Source organism: Bufo bufo, chromosome 1, assembly GCF_905171765.1.
Source record: "Bufo bufo chromosome 1, aBufBuf1.1, whole genome shotgun sequence".
Taxonomy (NCBI): domain Eukaryota; kingdom Metazoa; phylum Chordata; class Amphibia; order Anura; family Bufonidae; genus Bufo; species Bufo bufo.
Genome location: NC_053389.1, coordinates 517173900 through 517197049, shown reverse-complemented (window position 1 = coordinate 517197049; position 23150 = coordinate 517173900). Strand labels below are relative to the sequence as shown.

Sequence of the window (23150 nt, the reverse complement as noted above, 5' to 3'; positions counted from 1 at the left end):
GTAGCACTAGCCTAAGAAATTAAAAATTTGCACAATTGTAGCACAATCTTTGCAGGTTGACTAGAGAAAGGGAGGTGGTTGGCATAAAACTGGAGTATTACCACCAGACTTATTAAACAAATGTCAATGTTTGATAAATTTGGTACAAATTTTGGCAATGCAAAACTGACTTGAAAAATTCCCCCTCATGATAAATTTCCCTCAAAGTGTATAAAACAGAGTTTCCAAACCATTTTAATACTGGGGAACCTCTGGAAGGAAAATTCTCAGGGAACCCATTACAATAAAAGGACAAAAAGCTAGAAACTAGTAATACTCAAGCCAGAACAAAATTAATCAAGACCCCAGATGTTAGATCCCAAAATTCAGACCCCATACCACAAACATTAATTCAGACTCCAGATATCAAAATCCACATATAATTCTGACCCAAGACCCCAAAATTAATTCAGACTGTTATGCCAGTGGCCCTTGCTTGCCGCAGACATAAGGATAGCCTAGTGTTTCTTATTTTCTTAGGAGCCACTTGTGATTCTCAGGCGCCCTTGCTTGTGAGAACCCTCCTTGGTTGGAATCCTCTAGTGTGGATTAATACAATTATCAAAGTATATAGTTATGTAATTATTTTGAATATTGGTTTACTGTAGCATTCAGTCAATTAATCAACCAAAACCAGTTGAAGTATGATTAAAGGGCTTCTGTCACCCCCCAAAAGTCATTTTTCATTTTTGGGCTAATTAAAATCCTTATAGTGCGATTATTCAATATATAGTGCTCTTACCTTTTTCTGTTGTTTAGTTCCTTTAAAAACTGCACTTTTATAATATGTTAATTACCTTGCTACCAGCAAGTAGGGCGTCTACTTGCTGGTAGCCTCCACATCCTCCTTTCAAAAAAACGCCCCCTCCTCCTGTTGATTCACAGGGCCAGCGAGCGCTCTCCTCCTCCGGCTGGCCCTGTCTGCAATTCAAATCCCGCGCCTGCGCCTTACGTGTCTTCATTCGGCGCAGGCGCTCTGAGAGAAGGACGCTCGCTTCCTCAGCACTCCCTCAGTGCGCTTGTCCGATGACGTCACCTCTAAACCCGAAAGAGAAGACGTCATCGGCGCAGGCGCACTGAGGGAGTGCTGATGAAGCGAGCGTCCTTCTCTCAGAGCGCCTGCGCAGGATTTGAATTGCAGACAGGGCCAGCCGGAGGAGGAGAGCGCTCGCTGGCCCTGTCAATCAACAGGAGGAGGGGGCGTTTTTGTGAAAGCAGGATGCGGCGGCTACCAGCAAGTAACCGCCCTACTTGCTGGTAGCAAGGTAATTAACATATTATAAAAGTGCGGTTTTTAAAGAAACTAAACAACAGAAAAAGGTAAGATCACTATATATTGAATAATCGCACTATAAGGATTTTAATTAGCCCAAAAATGAAAAATGACTTTTGGGGGGTGACAAAAGCCCTTTAATAGTTTGTAATTTCTTCTCCAGGTTATACAGAATACGTCTGGTTTTTAGTGTGCTGTGTACACATGCTCCCGGCCCACATGCCAAATGTATATCTATAGGGCACCAAGTATCTGACATGCCAAAAAAGTATCCTTTTGGCAAAGTTCAAGTTAGTATGCATTGTACCTCTGATATATGTAAAAACAAGACATGAACAGAACCTTATGTTATAAAATTATATATCTGTTGTTGTGTCTCATGAAGGGGTGATTATGAACCTCCAAATGACAGCCATACAGAATAAAATATGGTTTATTTTTTTGTTTTTCTGAATGACCATTTGTTATATCACGTCCTGTCTACAAGAAGTGCTCATAAAACTTCACTGTACGTTAATGTGCAGCAACGTACTACAACAGTAATGTGATTGATGTTATCAGGAGATATTATTGGTAGTGGGACTAGGACATTTGACTTAAGTCATAAATAAAGTTTTGTGTAGTTTTAAAAGGCTTTTTAGAGGAGCATTTAAAAAGTTTCCTTTCATAAAGAGAATGAAAGTAAGTCCTGTACAACATTGCCTTATATGTAGATTTTGCTCCGTGTCTTCTCCTGTGTGTAACACTTGCTTTGGGTTATTAAAACTAAACCTTTTGTTAACATAACTCAACCAGTCCCAACATGACCATCAGGTAGCCTTCTGTGTATACTGTGAATTATGGAAGTGCAGCTCCCAACCCATGGAACAAATCATCCTGACATTTTTAGGTGATGCGTTTCCATACATTTATCAAATAACTTACTCTAAACACGTTAAACCTTTTATTGTGCACATCTATCCTTGTACATTGATACATGCAGTATGTGTTACATTGTACATAGCGCTATGTTTCAATCAGCAATGCCTTTACATTGAAAGTAAGTAGCTTACATGACATTTGAGTACATTATAGTTTTCCAGAAGTCACTTGTCATAATGTAGCAAAAAACATCCTTGTGTAGTAATGAAGAAGTTTTATATCCATTATATCTATCAGAAGCATATCACAATTCATCTTTACATACCGCTCGTGCTGGAAGAACAGATCTGACATCACAGAACATCTTAATGGGGTTCCTTAGGACTCTGAAACTCCACTTTTTATTTAGCCCTTAAGCGGAGGGCAGAGTACCACGTTGTTAGGGTGTGTGCAGACGTATACATGCCTGTCCATATATGTATCTATATATGAATGGAGCCCATACACTTTGCTGTAGGGATATTTGTCACTTTGCTGTAGGGATATTTGTATTGAAAAATACACACATCTATATAACATATGTGACACCGGCTTATAGGCTGACTAGCAATACAGTGTGCACAAAGGAAGTTTTATTTCTCTCCACACTAAAATAAATAACTCCTTACCGTATGTCATCAATAAGGATAAGAATGAATAAGCCACTTTATTAATTATGGTATGTCAAGTTGATTATAAGGGCACACTAGATTTGCCACCATAATCTGACAGCTTTTATGAAACTTCTTTAACATTTGCAGCACAGCCTTCCCGGCAGGCTGTTCCAGAATAGAATGCCAGGGATTGGCCCGACAAAAACGGTTGCGTGCAACTTTTTTTCTGGCCAAATCTGCCGATAGGAGCCAGACTCCATAATAGTTAATAGGACTGGCTGCATTCCGGTAACATTCGGCAATGTCAGATCTGAGAACTCTAGCAGGCTGTTCTCTGCCGTAACAGCCAGCCAGAATGCCGTGCCACAAATGTGAAACTAGCCTTTACCGTCTTGTACAAGAAAAACACAGATTTACAAAATGCATTGCAATTTTTATAAACAAGTAGAATTTTTTTTGTGCAAGCCCTTTTTGTACCAAGTTTCGTTGGACTTTTTGCCACTTTTCTGAAAGGCAGAAGTGACATGGGTGAGTATTAGAAGAAGGGGCATAGCCTCCAGACGCTCAACAGAAACTAGTGTGAATTTTAACTGAAATATATGCCAGCTCATAGCTAGCAAAGATTTCACTTTCTGCCACATAGACGGCCAGAGATGGGCCCCTTAATAAACTAGGCAAATCTCACTCCAGAGCAAAGCAGATCACATCTAGTGTATGAAATGCCTTTCTTGATATATTCTCTCCACAATTCAACCTCATCTATAAAAACTATTAGAGACAAAGGGGGAAATTGATCAATGCTTTCACATCACTATTATGGTGTTAAAAAGTCAGAAATTATGAGACATTCCATATTTGCACCAGAAATTGTGACTTTTTGACCTACTCAACACTTTTCCAAAAAGTGGTAAGAAAAAGAGTGGGGCCTAGTGGGAGGGTTGGACCTTCCCATAGCCCACACGATTTACTATAATTCACGCCAGAAACTGGCATAAGCTACAGCTCATCTACACCAGCCCCTTGCTATGGAAAACGTTGAGTTTGTTCTGCACTAATTTTTGTATGAGATCATTTGCTCATTTTGTTGTAAAATGTTGATGTACTTATACGTGTGTGGTGTTTATGTCTATAAAAAGACAGATAACTGACCTTAGTATGCTCTAAGTCTACAAGAGCACATAAAGAAGTAATACATGACAATTTAGAGAAACCAAGGCCTACATTTCAAAAAATTAGTTAAGTCTTGCTGAGATCAGGTGTTTCTCCAGTTGCTCCTTACCAAAAGAATACAAGCTGTGATTTATAAAGATGACCTTTTGCAATCTGTTTCTAAGGATTCACTGAGACCCAACTGATGAGACTGTGACATGGGAAATCTCAACAAGACTCAACCTATGTTTTAATAGTATAGAGAGAGAAGCTGAAAAATGAAAGTGCAGCATTTATTAGAAAGCGTCCACTATTCTGTAAAGGTTTAACTGCTAGATAAATTCTAGTTCTGTCTAGTGTGATAAAGCCAACTGCTGATGCAAATATATACAGGAAGTACTGGTCCTTACTTATGATAGCAAGTGCAGGTCAACAGTGAAGCAGCAGTCCATAGCGGCCAATTAGGTTGATTTCTTCTAGTATACCCTAGGGCTGTGATGGCTAACCTCCAGCACTTCAGCTGTGGTAAAACTACGACTCCCAAGATGTACTAATGTAATTGTAATGATGTAATAATAGCATAATATAGGCATATGTTGTGCCCTTACTAGGGCCACAAGTCTTAGCATCCATGGGCCACATCACCCGAGCACATCAAAAGGATCTATGATGCGGTTTGTTTAAATGAACAGACCCATCGTCGGGATTTGTAGTCATAATACAGTGTAGAAATGCACCTGTATTAAGGACCTGTTCCAGCCGGTGGACAAGGCCGGGATTTGGATAGACAAAAACCATAGTGTGCAGTGTTATTTGTCTGCCCAGGTAGTGACCAGTGGGCATTCCGGTACCATCCAGCAATGCTGGTTCTATAGACCTCCGGCAGCCTATGCCTAAGCACATTAGAAATTAACTGAAATCTAATTAGTTGATGTGGGAAACATCCCCGCGTTTTGTTTGCATAGCGTGTTATATATTCTGCTATTACTTCTGTTTGCTAGCTAACGAAGAGTACAAAACTTACTATCACTGCCATGTAGGTTAACTATAACTGGTATTCATATTCCTAACTTTGTATGAGCAGCTAAAGTGGAAGGCACTTCACATTTCTAAAGGCTACCCCTACAGTTCACAGCTACCCCCCTTCATAAAGAATCATGATGGCATGATTGGTGGCTGACATATTATTTCGAAACATATTACCTTACTAAAACCCTTTTACCCATCAAAGTCTTATAGGCACATGGTGACAAAGTAACCAAATATTGAATGTTTTATTATAATCAGCAATTACATATTTTGATTATTTTTTTATTTTGTTATTTTGCACTTAAAATGTCTGCCCTGAATATGCTGTTCATATGACAGTTTTTATAGATGCTTGTAGACAAAGAAATCCATGAGATATACAATGAGTTTTGATGTGTTTTGATAAAAATCCTGACAGTCAGCTCACATTGAAGCAGCATACATCATAGACATAATAAAAACTTTAGTATATATAGTGTAAGAGTAGCACAAACACACTAAATCAGTCCCTAGTAGTGAATCTTCAGTAGACAGAAGGGCACAGTCTTCTTGTTTAGGTGTATTAGTAATGGAAGCACCTCAGCTTGCACCTTGCACACATAACATGACTTACAGGCAGTCGGTATTTCACCCACTCATGTGAATATATGTTTTATGTACATTTAGTTCACTTTATATTCCATAATAGTAAAACATGTAATTGTGTTGAAGGCAAAAGTGAATGAATGCAAATCTTTGAAATAACACACCCTGTAAAGTCCACTATAGTATACTATTGTAGAAGGCATATGTTGGTGTTAGTATTATCGTATATCAGCCAGAGACAGGCTTTAATTTGAAGCCACTGATTTCATAAATATCCTGCACCATGAAATACATTTCAGGTTAATTCTTTACAGTGTATGATGGTCATAGCAAAATATACATTTTTATAAATGCCATAGACTCTCACAAAGTACATAATATCTGCATAAAAAGACATTCTAGGAAAAGAGTGGTGGGACATGGAACAGCAGAAGAGGGCTAGAATTGTCTATAGAGTTTTCAAAAGCAGGTACTGAAACATCCAATAACTGATAGTTACCTTATAATTTGAAAAATATTAAATAGCTAATAGAAAATTTGTATTAATAAGCAGGTATTGCATTCATCAGTGTTTCATATATGTATCACAGGACCACTGTTGAGTATTCTCATAAAACTCTTCTTTGGTGACACTGAAAGATCAGCCATACTGTATGTAACCTTGTAGCAAAATTCCATGCTTTAGGGACTTGACAAAAGCCGAACAGATCAAAACTAGTCCCAAAATCATGAATGAACCCTCTAAATTACAGTATACAGAATTCAGTAACAAAATATAGCTATATACATTTGTTGCCCTTTTCCAATAGCTTTGTTTTTTCCCCCCAAAATTATTTCAAGGAATAATCTTAAAACTAGTGTTGCTCATCTAAACTGCAGAATATTTTCACCTAGTAATCCATTTACCATAAAACCAACTCTTTTGTAACATAATTATGATTGTAACATGTAAGCATGTCATATAATATGTGTATAAAAGAGAAAAAACTGTATGTCACACAGCGCGAACAAAATGATTCATATGGCTGATAACAGCTTCTTTCAAAAGAATCTTCTATGAGGAAACAAACTTGCCCAAGGGGACACACTTGAGTGACACTCTTTGATCTTATATCAGTGCTCATAAAATGTTGATGATTTTAAAACTTACATATAAATTCTGATTATCTGCACTTTTTAGTGTCACTTATATTTCTTTGCGTAGAGAAATGTTAACAAAGCTGAACATCTTGCCGATTGCTTCAAACAATGGGTCGCAAAACGTGTGGATGAAGATTGAGTAGACCCGGCTGATGCATTGAATTTCGATCAGATAGCTTTTTATGCATGGCACAACAGCCCAGATATGGAGGAATGACAGAATGGCAAAGTAGATGCCCCAGATTAGTGCCAGTGGAATGCCAAAGATTGCAGACAGCAAGCGGTAGAACCAGTATTTTGTCACAGTGAAGGTGGTGAAGCTTGCCTTCCAGATGCCATCAAAACTATGTGTTCCCTCTGGTTCAGCGATGACATCTTCAAAATCAATCTAAATCATGGAAAAGTAAAGTATTAAATACAAAAAGAAACTGAAAATCATAGCATGCAATATTTTCGACTTTCCAATAAATTGGTTATGTGCATATTTTGTATGGCTTCAATAGATGAAAAAATGAAGCAAATATGTTTGACTAAAAAATATCACAGCTCCTATGCAGAACTGTGTGTCTCCATGGCTACAACTTAATGTCTTCCAATTTCCTCATTTCGACATAAAGAATAAAAGGAGGCAATACAATGAAGCAACACATGGCAGCAGGATTATGCACTGAACTACTTGTTTTTATTCCGTAACCATGGCACAAGTCAAAGAACTACATAGAACCTGAATAGCTAACACAGTAGAAGACTTCTAAACCAGAGTATTTGCAGGTTTCTAAACATCCATTGCGCAAGGGCACTCCTTTGCTTCAAATCAGTAAACCGATTGAAATGAATTGTTGGTTAATTGATCATTTTATAAGCTTATAAGGCTTATAAGATATATTAGTTCCTATGTTTCTTAAACTTACTTTGCCTACTGCCCAATGTAAGTCTAAAACACAAAGGAATGACATTAGCTAAGATGATGTAGACTTACATTTAAGAAGTCCAATTTTCAAGAAGAGTCTAAGGCACCGCCAAATGAAGTATAAGCTGCTTTATTTGAAGCACATGAACCATAGAACACCAGCATTTCAGCTTGGGAAAGTCCTGTATGCTGAAACGTTGTTGTCTGTGGCTTATGTACATCAAATACAGTAGGCTAAATTTCATCTGGTGTATGTTGGATTTCCTCAGAGTATTTATGTGGCACCCACCCCCAAACCACAACACAAAGTAACCTGGTATACATGTTATCCATTCGGATATTACATTAAGGAAGTTTCATTATACCACTTGTTGTGAATATTCCCTGAAAGGGTTTGGGAGCCTACAGCAGAAATAATATAATATACTTCATGAAGCAAAGTTATTTATTCTTCTACATCAGTTTGAGATGTCTTGTAGCTATAAAACATTATTGGCACCAGGAGATATGTTAATCTAGAAGTTTAGTCTTAGCGCCAGTAACAGAACTCTAGCTTTCTTACAGTAAAGTAACATTTTATTTCGACATAGGAGTAAATACAATATCCGTTGATAATGTTAACACATCCAAACTATTCACATTGTGTTCACATTTTACTCTAGTGAGAACTATTTCAAAGGTTACAAAATTGCCTATCAAAATTATACAGCAGAAAATCATTAAATTTGTATAGCCATAATAATCTGCAAAGTTAGCTTCATCTGATATTAAATAAGTAAATCTATATTGCGAATAAAATTGCAAATAAGCCGCTGTTACACATGGGAGCTACTTTCTCCAGCAAATGACTTTCCATCCAATTTTTTTAGCTACATTTCTGATAGACCGCTCCGGAATTTACATATATATTTTACTCCCATCAAATCCTTAGTTTGATAATATTTTTCATGATGAATTACGGAAATGAGTATCCTTCAGTTACTTAACGAAGATGGTCTAAGGGCCTCACCTCAATCAGCATAGGTAGTAAGTCATATGTAATCAGAATGAGACCACGCGTTTTGCCCATCAGCAATGCAAGGGATCTTACTAAAATTATTTAAGTTTGATGGAGAAACCGAACAGTATAAAACAAGCTGCTATATTGGTTAAGGAAGCTGTCATTTCCTTGGAATGACATCAAAGGGATTCTTAGATGAATTATTTCTCAGAATTGCTACTGATGTTTTATTAGTAAGAAAGTTTTACATTTTTCAATTTATTAAAAAATCCCTAATAATATTCAGACACGACGGGCCATCCAAAATGTCATCTGCATTTTAATATCCACTTAATGTGGCAGAGTAAGTCATTTCCAAAAATATATAAATAAAAACTTATATTTACTTTAGTAGTGATTTCCAAATTATCCACTCAGCCCATCTGTACAGAATATTTAGTGACTGTGCGTCCGTTGTAAAAATTTGTTTATGTTTGGAGTAAGTCAATTTTTCGGGAATTATTCAAGGTTGACAATCATGTACCATGAGATGCAAGGCCATTCAAAACCATGTATTATGAGTAATTATAAAGTATATTCAAATGTCACCAGAAAGTCTAGTTGATATTTGTGTCAGTCAATGGAAACTAAAGATCTGCAATTGGCTTCAAATTGAATTCCATATATCTTGTCTACAAGCAGAAGCAGAAAAATCCTCTGAATTATTTTAAAATAATTAGGTCATTTTATGATAGTTCTCTTTTAGGTCCAAGGACATGTTTCCAGGTTTATGTTTTTCCATCATATTTATGTTGTACAAGTCATCTTTACATACTGAAGTTAGTGCGGGATTTACTTTACAAGCCTACAGCTGACAGGGCATGCTAGGAGTTGTAGTTTTGCAACAGTTGGAGGGCCGCAGGGTGAGCATCCCTTTAGTAGACCAACTGTGGCAATCAATGGAGAGCTGTGGATCCAGGTAAGGTTCAGGGCTGGTTCTTGCTTTCCTAGGGCTGCCTTCTCACAGCTTACCAAGCGCAGAGTTGTACATTTATAGAGGTTGTGCTTGGTATCAATCTCAGCCCCATTCACATCTATGGTGCTGATGCCAAGCACAGCCGCTATACAGTGTATGATATGATGCTGGACTTGGTAAGCTGCGAGAAGGCAGCGATGCTCACAAGAGCGCTGATGTCCTCTCAAAAAGCTGATCGGCGGCTGACCCCCACTGATCAGATGCTAATGACCTATCCTAAGAATAGGTCATCATCAGTATCAAAATCTTGGAAAACTCCTTTAATGAATTACTAGTTACTTTATTACATGCATAGGCTACTGTTGGCAACTTTATGCAGATGTACCCTCCCACATTTTTCTCTCTCTTTAGTCAGTACCAAGCAATGTATAGAAGTGCTGTATGCCTGCCTATGCATGTTCATACCTGTTATCACTGGAATAAACAGAATAAAGAACTGCCATTAAAGGTGTAATCCTAGCACAATAATATTCTCATATATCCAAGATACATGAGAAGATCACATTGGTGAAGTCTATGATAAAGGACTCGGTAAAGGAGGAGAGCATATTTAAAAGAAGAAAAACTACCACAAGAGGACACAGTTTTAAATTAGAGGGGCAAAGGTTTAAAAGTAATATAAGGAAGTATTACTTTACTGAGAGAGTAGTGGATGCATGGAATAGCCTTCCTGCAGAAGTGGTAGCTGCAAATACAGTGAAGGGGTTTAAGCATGCATGGGATAGGCACAAGGCCATCCTTCATATAAGATAGGGCCGGGGGCTATCCATAGTATTCAGTATATTGGGCAGACTAGATGGGCCAAAAGGTTCTTATCTGCCGACACATTCTATGTTTCTATGTTTCTATCTTAGACCGTCAATAGAGTTCTCTAGCACTGTTTATTGATTTCTATTGCTGAACATTGGATCTAAGATTTCAAGCACCCTTGAATAACAGTCTGCTTTGAATGGTTTGGTTGGATTATCTCTTTAACCAGGTGATTTCATCACCAATAGAGTTTGACTGCTATGACTATATCTACTGTATGCCATACATTGCACTTGTGTACACTGCTTGGTACCCACTAGAGATAAAGTAGGATATGGAATGAGAGGACAGGAATATTTTGCTATACAGTCCTCATATGTTACACCACTGTATAAGCTAAACACTTCTACCTTATCACTGAAACGTTACAGATTACATTGTGGCACAAACCCAGGAATTGTCTGAATATGTGCAGCAAGGGATGAGGAAACAGAAGAAGACTTAGACATAGTCATAACTGGAGCTGTTTTCCTATTCTAGACAATGCTGGCTGTTGATGAAACGAACTAGAAAGCTTTGACTGCCGTAACCAATTATTTCCCCCTGTTCTGTTTATATTTGCACAAGTGAGAGCTTTTTTGTCCTCTCATATGTCACTTTCATCTCATTGTAAGCTGACATTCAAGAGAAGACCGGGTAACGTCCATCCTTTCTTAGTATAAATCACTCAGCTGGAAGCATAGTTTAGTTTATTAGAAAATACCAAGGGCTGTTTCCTTTCATATTAGCCAACCACCACAATTGGGTTGACTATACATGTGGTAGTGTATGCATACAATGCTGTATCATCTTTAAGTGTTATATTTAGGCTGTAATGTTTTCTGCAGTAGAAGTGATACCTGCATATTGGAAAACATTACAAGAGGTTTCCGTGGGTCCTTCAAGACATCTCCTTTGACTTCAATTGGGAGTAACCTTGCTATGTTTTGCTTTCTTCTGAATGAACATGACAAGAAGATTGTTGAACTAAGGCCTCATTTACATTTGGAAGAGAACTACATGGACCCAAAATACAGTATGTTGATATATGTGGATTTGATGATGATCATTGGCAGTGCTCTTTTTGGACAAGCATTTTGATGAAATGCCTCACTTGAATGCGGCATGCATGAATAAAACGCCATTTAGTATGCTTTTTTTTAATGTAGCGTCCAATACAGAAAAAAAACACAGAGGTACAGAGGTACCAAAGGGAATCTGTATTATAAGGCATGATCACAGCTTACCTCCTCCCCCTGCTTGTGCAGTGACCTCTTCACCGGTCACAGAGCATGCACAAAACACTCTCCCATAAAAGACAATGAGAAATCTCCAGACTACATGTTCCTATCAACTGTATGGCTGCTGTAAAGCATATGTCTAAATGCTTTGAAAAATACTATTCTGAGGTTGTGTAGACTGTATTCCCCAAAACAGCACGACTATTGGAGCATAAATCTGCTCCTCTAAACATGACACTTTTCATTGTTCACTGCGATTGGCTGAGAACATTGATTGAACATGTCACACTTGGCTGCAGCTGAAGGCTAAAAAAGTTGATTGAGCCAAAGAAAGTGGCAGGGGACCTTCATACATGTTTTTGCTGAATTACGCTGTTCCATTACATATACATAAACTTTCTATTAATAATTCTGTTGAGCACTGAATCAGAAATAACTGCTGTTTCATCTAACTATGGCTCTGGTTCCAAACATGCATTGCAATCAATGTCACATAAATCCTTGTAAGTTCCTTTAAAGGAGCTAATGAGTTGTGAAATATTTTCTCTTCATTATGATGTGAAACCATCTGGTCTGTAACTAGAACAGAACATCAGTAAAAACCCTTCCCATCATCACAGATCAGACACTTCCATCTTATTACTCCCCACTCACAGATCTGGCCTGAATCCTAAAAATAAGTGCCGGGCCCTGGGAAAAATGTCAAGCCACCTTAACATCACGTTCAAATGTACTCAGTTCAGTACATCATAAACATTGCTTAACAAGTGGTGATGAAATTACATATATACTGTGTATATGTATATGTGTATATATATACAGTGCAGACCAAAAGTTTGGACACACCTTCTCATTCAAAGAGTTTTCTTTATTTTCATGACTATGAAGGCATCAAAACTATGAATTAACACATGTGGAATTATATACATAACAAACAAGTGTGAGACAACTGAAAATATGTCATATTCTAGGTTCTTCAAAGTAGCCACCTTTTGCTTTGATTACTGCTTTGCACACTCTTGGCATTCTCTTGATGAGCTTCAAGAGGTAGTCCCCTGAAATGGTCTTCCAACAGTCTTGAAGGAGTTCCCAGAGATGCTTAGCACTTGTTGGCCCTTTTGCCTTCACTCTGCGGTCCAGCTCACCCCAAACCATCTCGATTGGGTTCAGATCCGGTGACTGTGGAGGCCAGGTCATCTGGCGCAGAACCCCATCACTCTCCTTCATGGTCAAATAGCCCTTACTTTCAAAGTTTTCCCAATTTTTCGGCTGACTGACCTTCATTTCTTAAAGTAATGATGGCCACTCGTTTTTCTTTACTTAGCTGCTTTTTTCTTGCCATAATACAAATTCTAACAATCTATTCAGTAGGACTATCAGCTGTGTATCCACCTGACTTCTCCTCAACGCAACTGATGGTCCCAACCCCATTTATAAGGCAAGAAATCCCACTTATTAAACCTGACAGGGCACACCTGTGAAGTGAAAACCATTTCAGGGGACTACCTCTTGAAGCTCATCAAGAGAATGCCAAGAGTGTGCAAAGCAGTAATCAAAGCAAAAGGTGGCTACTTTGAAGAACCTAGTATATGACATATTTTCAGTTGTTTCACACTTGTTTGTTATGTATATAATTTCTAATGTGTTAATTCAAAGTTTTGATGCCTTCAGTGTGAATCTACAATTTTCATAGTCATGAAAATAAAGAAAACTTTTTGAATGAGAAGGTGTGTCCAAACTTTTGGTCTGTACTGTATATATACACTCACCTAAAGAATTATTAGGAACACCATACTAATACGGTGTTGGACCCCCTTTTGCCTTCAGAACTGCCTTAATTCTATGTGGCATTGATTCAACAAGGTGCTGATAGCATTCTTTAGAAATGTTGGCCCATATTGATAGGATAGCATCTTGCAGTTGATGGAGATTTGAGGGATGCACATCCAGGGCACGAAGCTCCCGTTCCACCACATCCCAAAGATGCTCTATTGGGTTGAGATCTGGTGACTGTGGGGGCCATTTTAGTACAGTGAACTCATTGTCGTGTTCAAGAAACCAATTTGAGATGATTCAAGCTTTGTGACATGGTGCATTATCCTGCTGGAAGTAGCCATCAGAGGATGGATACATGTTCTCATTCTGTTTACGCCAAATTCGGACTCTACCATTTTAATGTCTCAACAGAAATCGAGACTCATCAAACCAGGCAACATTTTTCCAGTCTTCAACAGTCGTAGTAGTGGATATGAGTGGTACCCGGTGGGGTCTTCTGCTGTTGTAGCCCATCAGCCTCAAAGTTGTGCATGTTGTGGCTTCACAAATGCTTTGCTGCATACCTCGGTTGTAACGAGTGGTTATTTCAGTCAACGTTGCTCTTCTATCAGCTTGAATCAGTCGGCCCATTCTCCTCTGACCTCTAGCATCCACAAGGCATTTTTGCCCACAGGACTGCCGCATACTGGATGTTTTTCCCTTTTCACACCATTCTTTGTAAACCCTAGAAATGGTTGTGCGTGAAAATCCCAGTAACTGAGCAGATTGTGAAATACTCAGACCGGCCCGTCTGGCACCAACAACCATGCCACGCTCAAAATTGCTTAAATCACCTTTCTTTCCCATTCTGACATTCAGTTTGGAGTTCAGGAGATTGTCTTGACGAGGACCACACCCCTAAATGCATTGAAGCAACTGCCATGTGATTGGTTGACTAGATAATTGCATTAATGAGAAATAGAACAGGTGTTCCTAATAATTCGTTAGGTGAGTGTATATCTTATATATATAAAAATTAGTTTCTGTCTGTCTGTTCTTTATGCGCGACCAAACGACTGGACCGATCTTCACCAAATTTGGCACACAGGTACAGATGTAGCAGGGTTAACACACAAACTCTTAACTCAAATTTCTTAACTCATCGCATTATCTTGAAACAAAAGCCATTTAAAATCAATTGAAGGTGTTTGCTTAACGCATTTAGTTTAGATAACACGTCTCATAAAGCATGTGTGTTAACTCTACTACATTTGTACATCAGGTGTCTGGGAAGGTTTTAGACCAGGTCTCATCTCTCTAGGACGTACCGTTCCTGAGATATTCCCAAAAAATTACCTGCATTAGCCAATACAAGCCTACAAGTCTTTCTCTTCAAATCCCAACTGCCATACATACGGTCGCATGTCCCTTATCAGCCAATAGAAGCTCGCAGGTTCTTAGTCTCCACATACACACAGTTTTACTCCAGGTTTCCATAACAACCCAGCCATTTTTCTTCACTGCTGTAGGTTAGCTTTAGGCTAGGGCTACACGGCGACAATAAGTTGCACGACACTAAGGGCACAACTACACTACTACATGCATCCATCTTGGATGGATTTTGTGCGACTGTTGTGTAGCAGTCGCAGCATGTATCATGTCGCAGTACGACACCATAGCCTATCATTATAAAAATTGTTGCGCAAGATTAGTACGACAAAATGTCACGCGACACGTCATCATGTAACCCTAGCCTTAAAGGGGAGGTCACTGTTAAGGGGAAAGGGGTCACTGTTAAAGGGGCAGCTGCTGTTCATGTCACTGTTAAGGGGGCAGAGGCCACTACTAAAAGGGCAGCTGCTGTGGAGGTCACTGTTAAAGGGGAATTCACTGTGGATGTTACTGTTAGCGGGGAAGGCCACTGTGGAGGTCACTGTTAAAGGGGCAAGCACAGTGGAGATCACTATTAAGGGGGCAGGGGCCACTGTTAAAGGGGCAGCTGCTGTGGTGGTCACTGTTAAGTCAGCAGGGTACTGTGAGGTAACTGTTAAGGGAGCAGGGTATTGTGGAGGTCATTGTTAAGGGAGCAGGGTACTGTGGCAGTCACTGTTAAAGAGATGGGTACTGTGGAGGTCTCTTTTAATGGGGCAGGGAACAGTGGAGGTCACAGAAAAGAAGACGGTCCCTTATGGAGGTCAGTGTTAAGGGGCAGGGTGTTGTATAGGTAACCATTAAGGGGGTGGGACCCTGAGGAGGACAATCCCAAGGGAGTGGGGTCCTATGAAACTCACTGTTAAAGGGGCAGGCTGCTGTGAAGGTCAAAGTTAAGGTCATGGACTGCTGCGGAGGTCCCATTTTAAGCAGGCGGGGCACTGTGGGTAGGTCAGTATTAAGGGGTGAGCGGCTGTAGAGTTCACTGTTAAGGGGGTGGGGTACTGTAGAGGTCACTGTTATGGGGGATACTGTTGATATCTTTTAACGACACACAAACATTAAATGAAATATACCTATAATATATATGCAAAGCCGGGTCCTTATGCTAGTATATATATATATATCACTAGTGTTGGGCGAGCATGCTCAGCCGAACACCAGTTCGGCTCAAGCATCGCTATGCTTGGCCAAATATCGCGTGTGCTCGAGCGCGATATTGAGTCAGTGTATTTAAATCTAATTTATCCCCAATTTCTGAAAAGTTTCTGGCGGGATTCGAACTCACAATTTTTATTTTTTTTAAGCAACTGGCCATGCAGCTCTATAGTGTAGTGGTTAACATTCTTGGCTGTAATGTAGAAGGTTGTGAGGTCGAATCCCGTCAGAAACTTTTCAGAAATAGAGGCTAAATTTGATTTAAATACACTGGGGTGTCCCCAAGCACTGACTCCATATATGGACATAGCTATATATGGAGGCAGAGCAGGGACATCTAAGCTGAACTAGAGTCCTGACACCCTCCCCTCTTCAGAGCAGGGGGTGCCTGGTTTATTGCTTGGGTTCTCCCATTGACTTCCATTGTGCTCGGGTGCTCTGTAGAGCACCCGAGCATAGGGAAGTGTTCTGCAAGAGCACTTTGGTGCTCGACCAACACTATATATCACCTGCTTACATTACTTCTAATTTGTTTCATCTTGTTTTAGTCTTGTAGTCTTGCAGTTCAATGGTAAATGAAAAGACCTCCAGGGTCTTGTGAGCGATAGATTTAAAGGTCTGATTGTAAATGTCATGTTAAGCAAACAATAGAATAAGAAGTGGATCTAAATTAATATGGAAAAAATATTTCACTCCAAACTAGGATAAAGTTTATGCCAACCATCCACAGCTTTGTCAGGCAGTGTACGCAAAGCAGAGCTCTTGATTATAACAGCTAAATATTAGGATGGAGACGGCCACTAGTGTGTTTGTAATTTGAATTGCCTCTACTCACGTACGTTTGTCCACTGCACGTCATTCATGTCCTACAAATCCCAGGATAAGCTCTTTTTAGCTGGATCTTCTGACTCTTACAAATCATGGAAATGATTTATTCAATCAATTTCTTTAGGTTCAGCTATGTATAAATGGGTTCAACTGGCTAATTTGACAAAATGGCAGCTAAAGAGCATGAAGTTGATATTGTTTAGATTCTGCAATAAATCTTGTGTTTCACATCTTCTTTAAATAATCGGCATGGTTGACATTACGTGTCCTCAAACTGTAGATGGTAATACAGATTATTCACTATACCATAGCCATATCAGATATCCATTTGGCATCATCCTCATCTTTTTGCTCTAGCCGGGGGATGTTCCTTTGTTGAGGATCAAATTTTATCCATTTGTTTTTGTGTAACTGAACTTGACTGATATATAAAATGACACAACACACACCAATGTGAATGTGGTTCTAGAAGGTTAAATGTGCATGTTTAGTTCTATACAAAAGATTTCATTTCTGGTGATGCTCATCTTACGGAAAGGAGAAAAGGAACTGAAAAATCCACCATGAACAATCCATTTCTCCGTTGCGAGGAGCACCTAAGCTTGTCTCTGAATATAGACGAAAAAGACAGTATAAGCACAAAAAGGAAAGTTACTCATTGGGGATATTGGTGACTTTTCTATGGCTGGGCTAGGCAGCATGTGTGGCCTTCAGTGGGTGACACCACTGAATTTCTTTAACATGCATCATTGGAATGATCCCCAATTAGAAAGTCGCTGGCTATAAAGTATCTTTTTGCATTACATATAAATCAACTGAGGGATTTTACAACAACCAGTCCAGAAAGAAAGAGGTCCCTTGGAAGTAAAATCTAATAATTGGTTAGCAATGGAACCTGTGCATGATATGTGATGGAAGCTGAAGCATGATTACCCATGTTCATGGTGAATATTGTTGTATAAACTGGTTTTATGGACAAAATGTTTATTTAAAACTGCTAATAGAGCTGTTAACAACACTCACCTCATCGATCCCTCACCTCAACTTCATCTAGGCTGCACGGTCCCATGGCACTCTCTGCCTTCTGGTCCAACAATGATGCCACGACAGAGGGACATGTGACTACTGAAGCTAATCACTGGCTGTAGCAGGTAACCACTAAACTTAGTGATTGGCTGCAGTGGTTACAAGTGTCATCACTGAACCTGGAACCAGACAGTACTGTTATAGGCCTGCGGAGGATCTGTGAGGTGAGTATTGCTTATTATATTCTTAAACAGCACTATTAGCAGTTAGAAACATAATTGGAAAACCCTTTAATATATGTTGTAGCATGGTCAAGCTGACTATGGGATGCATTTTTCCGTGCAATCCTTGGTTGTTTATTATTCTAGGAGGACAGACAACTTACTGTGTTTCTGAAACATTGCCTATGATCTGTAAGTGCCACATTCATTCCATATCATCTTTCATACGGGATGAAACACTTTCACCTTAAGCTGTTCTGGAATGTTCCTCCTTTCTACTCTAGATTAGAAGTTTATCAGTAGACAAGCACAGCGGGAAAAGTCTTCCAATGTTTTCATAAATAATATTTTTCTTAGCAACAATGAGAAATGATGGAAGAGGTTTACTGAAATGGATCCTTAGTACATCAGGGCGTGCTAGGCCTGCAGAAATAAAAGACTAATCAATATGTGTAGGCTCCCTTTTAGAGATAAGGCAAATTCTGAACATTTAAAAGCTTGTCCATTTGCAGATTACTAAATGTATGTTGCAGAAAGACGTTTTGCTTATTTAGGACAATGAAGGATCCCATTGATTTAAATAACATACAGCAAATTCTGTTCCTTAACCCCTTTCAGACAGAGGCAGTTTTCACGTTCCTGACAGAGCCTAATTTTGCAAAATGTGATGTATCATTTTAAGTGGTAATAACTTTGGAAGGCCTTTACTTATCTAGATGATTCGGAGATCGTTTTTTTTTTCCCATGACACATTGTACTTCACATTAGTTGTAAATCTGGGTCAATATATTACCTATTATTATTATTTTTAAAAATCTTAAGTTTGGAAATATTCTCTAAGTTACTAGTACAGCTAGTACTTACACATACTTATTTTATTATTCTTTCGATGGAGATGTGTAAGAGCTTATTTTTAGTGGGATGAGTTGCCCTTATCACTGGTACTATTTTGGGCTGCATATGACTTTTTGATTGTTTTTTACTTTGGTTTTTGGGAAGCAGGATAAAGAAAAGGCAGGAATTCTGCCATTGCTTTTAGGGTTTTGTTATTATGGCATAAAAGGTGCGTGAGAAACAATATGTTAACTTTATTGTGCTAGTCAGTACCATTACAGAGATACCAATTTTATATATATTTTTTTTAGGTTTGCCCCTTTTACACAAAGCAGTTTTGAAAAACAAAATCATGTTTTTGTTGCCATTTTCCGAATGCCATATTTTGTTCTGATGGTCAATGGTCTTTTGTGAAGGCTTGTTTTTTGTGGGATGAGGTAAAGTTTTTTTTACACTTGAAACAAATATTATTTTATTTTTATAGAACATGTTATTTTTTGGACTTTTTATTTTAATCATCCTAGGGTCTTATTGCTTATACAACTCATTACAATACATGCTGTACTGTACTGCATTGTAACTGTAAGTTTTAAACCAACAGTTTGCCTATGAGACCCTGCCTGGGACTGGGCCTCATAGGCATCCGTAGCTGGTAGGCCTGGAGACCTCTGTAAGGCCTCGGGTTGACATACCAACCATCGGCACTTAGATGCAGCGGTCAGCACTGACGGCCGCATCTAAGAGGTTAAACCTCCAGAATCAGTGTTTTCCACAATGCTTGTAGTTACAGCATGAATCTGGCTGAAGGTATCAGCTGTTCTGATCGAGTGAGCACAACTTCTGTGCTCATTTGATTAGTGCTCTGTACATGTATGGGGAATGCAGGAACTCCATTACCGTCTGGAAGGGGTTAAAGTGAATTTGTCCCCAGTTTTATGTTGCCCTATCTTAGGGATGACAAAGTCTCTGATTTAAACACAGGGTCACTTTTTTTTTTTTTTGATCAGTCATTTTAATATTCCTTTATAGCAGCTCCAGTGGGACCTAAACACCGGTGCCCTCATATTAATGAACTATGGCTTCCCCTGCCCTTCTTTGGCTGATTGCCAGTTTCCTTCTTATATTGTGTATAGAAACAAGCGCGACCACCACTGATGGACTGCAGGGTGGTCTGTAACCATGGAAACGAGCAGTGTATAATGTAATGGAAAAATGAATCCAGCCAGTAAAGGAAGCAATATGGACAATCACAATACATTAGTAAGTGCCTTGTATTAACTTTCTCTACATGATAAATGCCACTTACTGAAGCGAGACAACCCCTTTAAGGCATGTTTCACATGGTCAGCATTTTGGACAGTATTTTTCATTAGTATTTCTAAACCAAAACCAGAAGTGGATCCAAAACACAGAGGAGGTGTATGTCTTTCCAATAAGCTGTACCATTTTACTGTAGGCTCCACTCCTGATTTTGGCTTATAAATTCTGATGCAAAATACTGATTATGTGAAAGAGGCCATAAACAAAAAAAAAGTATAATGAAAAGATTTTTTTAAATTTTTGCATTTCCAGCCAAATCCTACTTTTGGCTTACTAATACTTCAAAATTCTGCATTTGGCCTCATTTACAGGCCAGTATTCTGGTCAGTATTGGTAAGCCAAAACCAAGCGTGGAACGTACAGAACGCAACTCCTCCATCTGTTGTTCCTCTATCTGGTTATAGCTTATGAATGCTCATGCAAAACACTGACCTAGGAGGCCACTCTCACACAGCAGTATTTTGGTCAGAATTCTGCAGTATTTCTTAGGCCCAAAGAAGTCGAAGGACACATCCCGCATATAAATCAGAAGCATTTTCTGGCCTAAGCCTTGAACATGGGGTGCCTAACACCAGTTTTTCGAGTAAATTGTACATGTGCTTTGGTATTTCAGCCAAATTATTGACAGTATAAGCTTTTAAATACATTATGCATTTGTACATTTCCCTATGCCTTTTATATTTTGTGTATGAAGTCAAAAAGCGGCATTGTTTTACTGCAAAGCATTTTTTTTTAACAAAACTGTTTTTCATTACTAAATTTTCATAAACACATTGAACGATTTTGGGGGATGGTTTCTTTCCTACTGATTCAAGTTCCAACTAACAAAATCCAGCACATTTGCCTGCAGCTGCCTAACAACTGTTTGGGAAAACTCGACTCATAAATGAGGCACTGCAGAAAATTGGAACAAGTAGGTGTAAGTGATTAGTGAAAAAAATGGAAACTGACTCATGGTAATGGAAAACTATGGTTGAATTACAGTCTGTTGTATATGAAAGAGCTTCTACTAGCACACAAGAAAAATTCTCTAGAAGCTGGCAAATGTGTGTGAATGAATAGAAAAATGCTAGCAATGGCTATCTAGGCAAGCAGGGCAACTTCATACTGCAAAATGGTGACAAAAAGATTTTTACCTTAAAGGGGCTGTCCAGGATTTCTTTACTTTCTTAAATTCCACCCCACCCAATGCTGTCTGTGAAGGAACTGTACTTATCTGCCACTTGGTTCTGGCTCTGTGGGTCCTAGGCTGTCTTCATTGTACTTCCAGTCCAGACATGTAACCTTCCTGTATAGACAGGGTCACCTGCGCCTCTGCAGCCCATGACTGACCTCAGTGGCGACATGTCCCTGCCGCTTTATTGAAAGGGTCAGACATCTCGCCCTAACAATATTGCGCCTCTGCCACGGCTCTAAGTAGCCGCTCAAGCGCAAAGGCTCAGCTTCTGATGCTAGAGCAGCGGCCTTGAATGGGGCTGAGCTGCACCTAGTCCATGTGATATCACTGACCTAGGAAGAGGCACCCTGAGAAATGCGGCGGTGGTGCTGGGAGTCAGTCCGCTACCGATCAGCTATTGATGACCTATCCTGAGACTAGGTAACCAGTATTAAAAATATTCGGACAACTCCTTTTTAGGGCTCATGCACACAGCATTTTGCGTTCAGTATACTGGCCGTTTTTTGAGTTCAGTATGCGGTACATATACTGAATCATTCATTTCAATGGTTCAGCAAAAAATACTGAAGTGTCTCCGTGTGTATTCCGTTTCAGTATTTCCGTATTTTCGTACCATGAAAAGATAGAACATGTCCTATTCTTGTACGCAAATCACGGTGCTTGGCTCTATTCAAGTCAATGGGTCCGCCAAAAAAACGGAACACATACGGAAATGCATCCGTATGTCTTCCGTATCCGTTCCGTTTTTGCTGAACCATCTATTGAAAATGTTATGCCCAGCCCAATTTTTTCTATGTAATTACTGTATGCTGTATATGTCATACGGAAAAACAGACCCGAAAAACGGAAAGGAAACGGAAACAAAAAACGGAACAACGGATCCGTGAAAAAATGAACGCAAAACACTGAAAAAGCCATACGGTCGTGTGAAAGAGGCCTTATACACAGTTTTTAGGATAACAGGCTGAAGTGGACGGATGTCTTTGTAGCCTCATAAACTATGTTACTATGTTACTTGCAGCAAACTTTTAATTAGATTTTTTTTCAATAGGGCTTCTTGTGTTATATGTCAAGTTAACATTTTCTGCAGCTGTTTAATACAATAAGTTTCACATTAACGTTCACTATGTGCATAATAATTTATCAATAAAACTATTTTTATTTTTAAAAAAAGTGTCCTAATCTAATCTAAATTCCCCAGTCAACATTGTCAACTGAGAGTTTTTGGAAGAACAACCTGTTATAATGTACCTACCATAGGGAAAAAGTGAACCTAAAGCCATGGTATGAACACCGACAGAAAAATTCACGTGTAATGGGATAACTAATTTTTATTTTTTTACTAGATACATTTTTATAAAAGTATAAATATTCTGAATTATTATAGCATGAACCTAAAGTTCTAGATCAATGTGCTATCTTTATATTGAACCTGCTGGTTTGAAAATGAGTAATATTCATAATAAAATCCATCAAATACAAAGAAACACATAAAGAGAAGAGTAAGACAATGTATGCCAAAAGAACGGCCTGGAAGCACAATCATTTCTCACGCTGAGGATCTTAGTGCCACGTAGCTGTGAGCAATTTCTCTATTTGGAAGAACACTATTTCGTTTTATGGAAAACCTGAGTCACGGCATCAGTTTTTTAATTGAACCATTTCCTATTTATGGATTTCCAATGTGTTCCTTCCCTGTGAAATGATAATTCCACT

The 23150-nt window shown here is 38.9% G+C and overlaps 1 protein-coding gene across 1 annotated transcript in view; it reads right to left on the bottom strand.

Annotated features, from left to right (window-relative positions):
* Positions 1-2242: 2242 nt before the first annotated feature.
* CAV1 (caveolin 1) overlaps positions 2243-23150 on the bottom strand; it is a 54581-nt gene continuing 33673 nt past the window's right edge. The window contains exon 3 of the mRNA XM_040411355.1: positions 2243-7117. Within this exon, the coding sequence (XP_040267289.1) occupies positions 6776-7117 (342 nt within the window). The 3' untranslated portion in view covers positions 2243-6775. The remainder of the gene's footprint in view (positions 7118-23150) is intronic.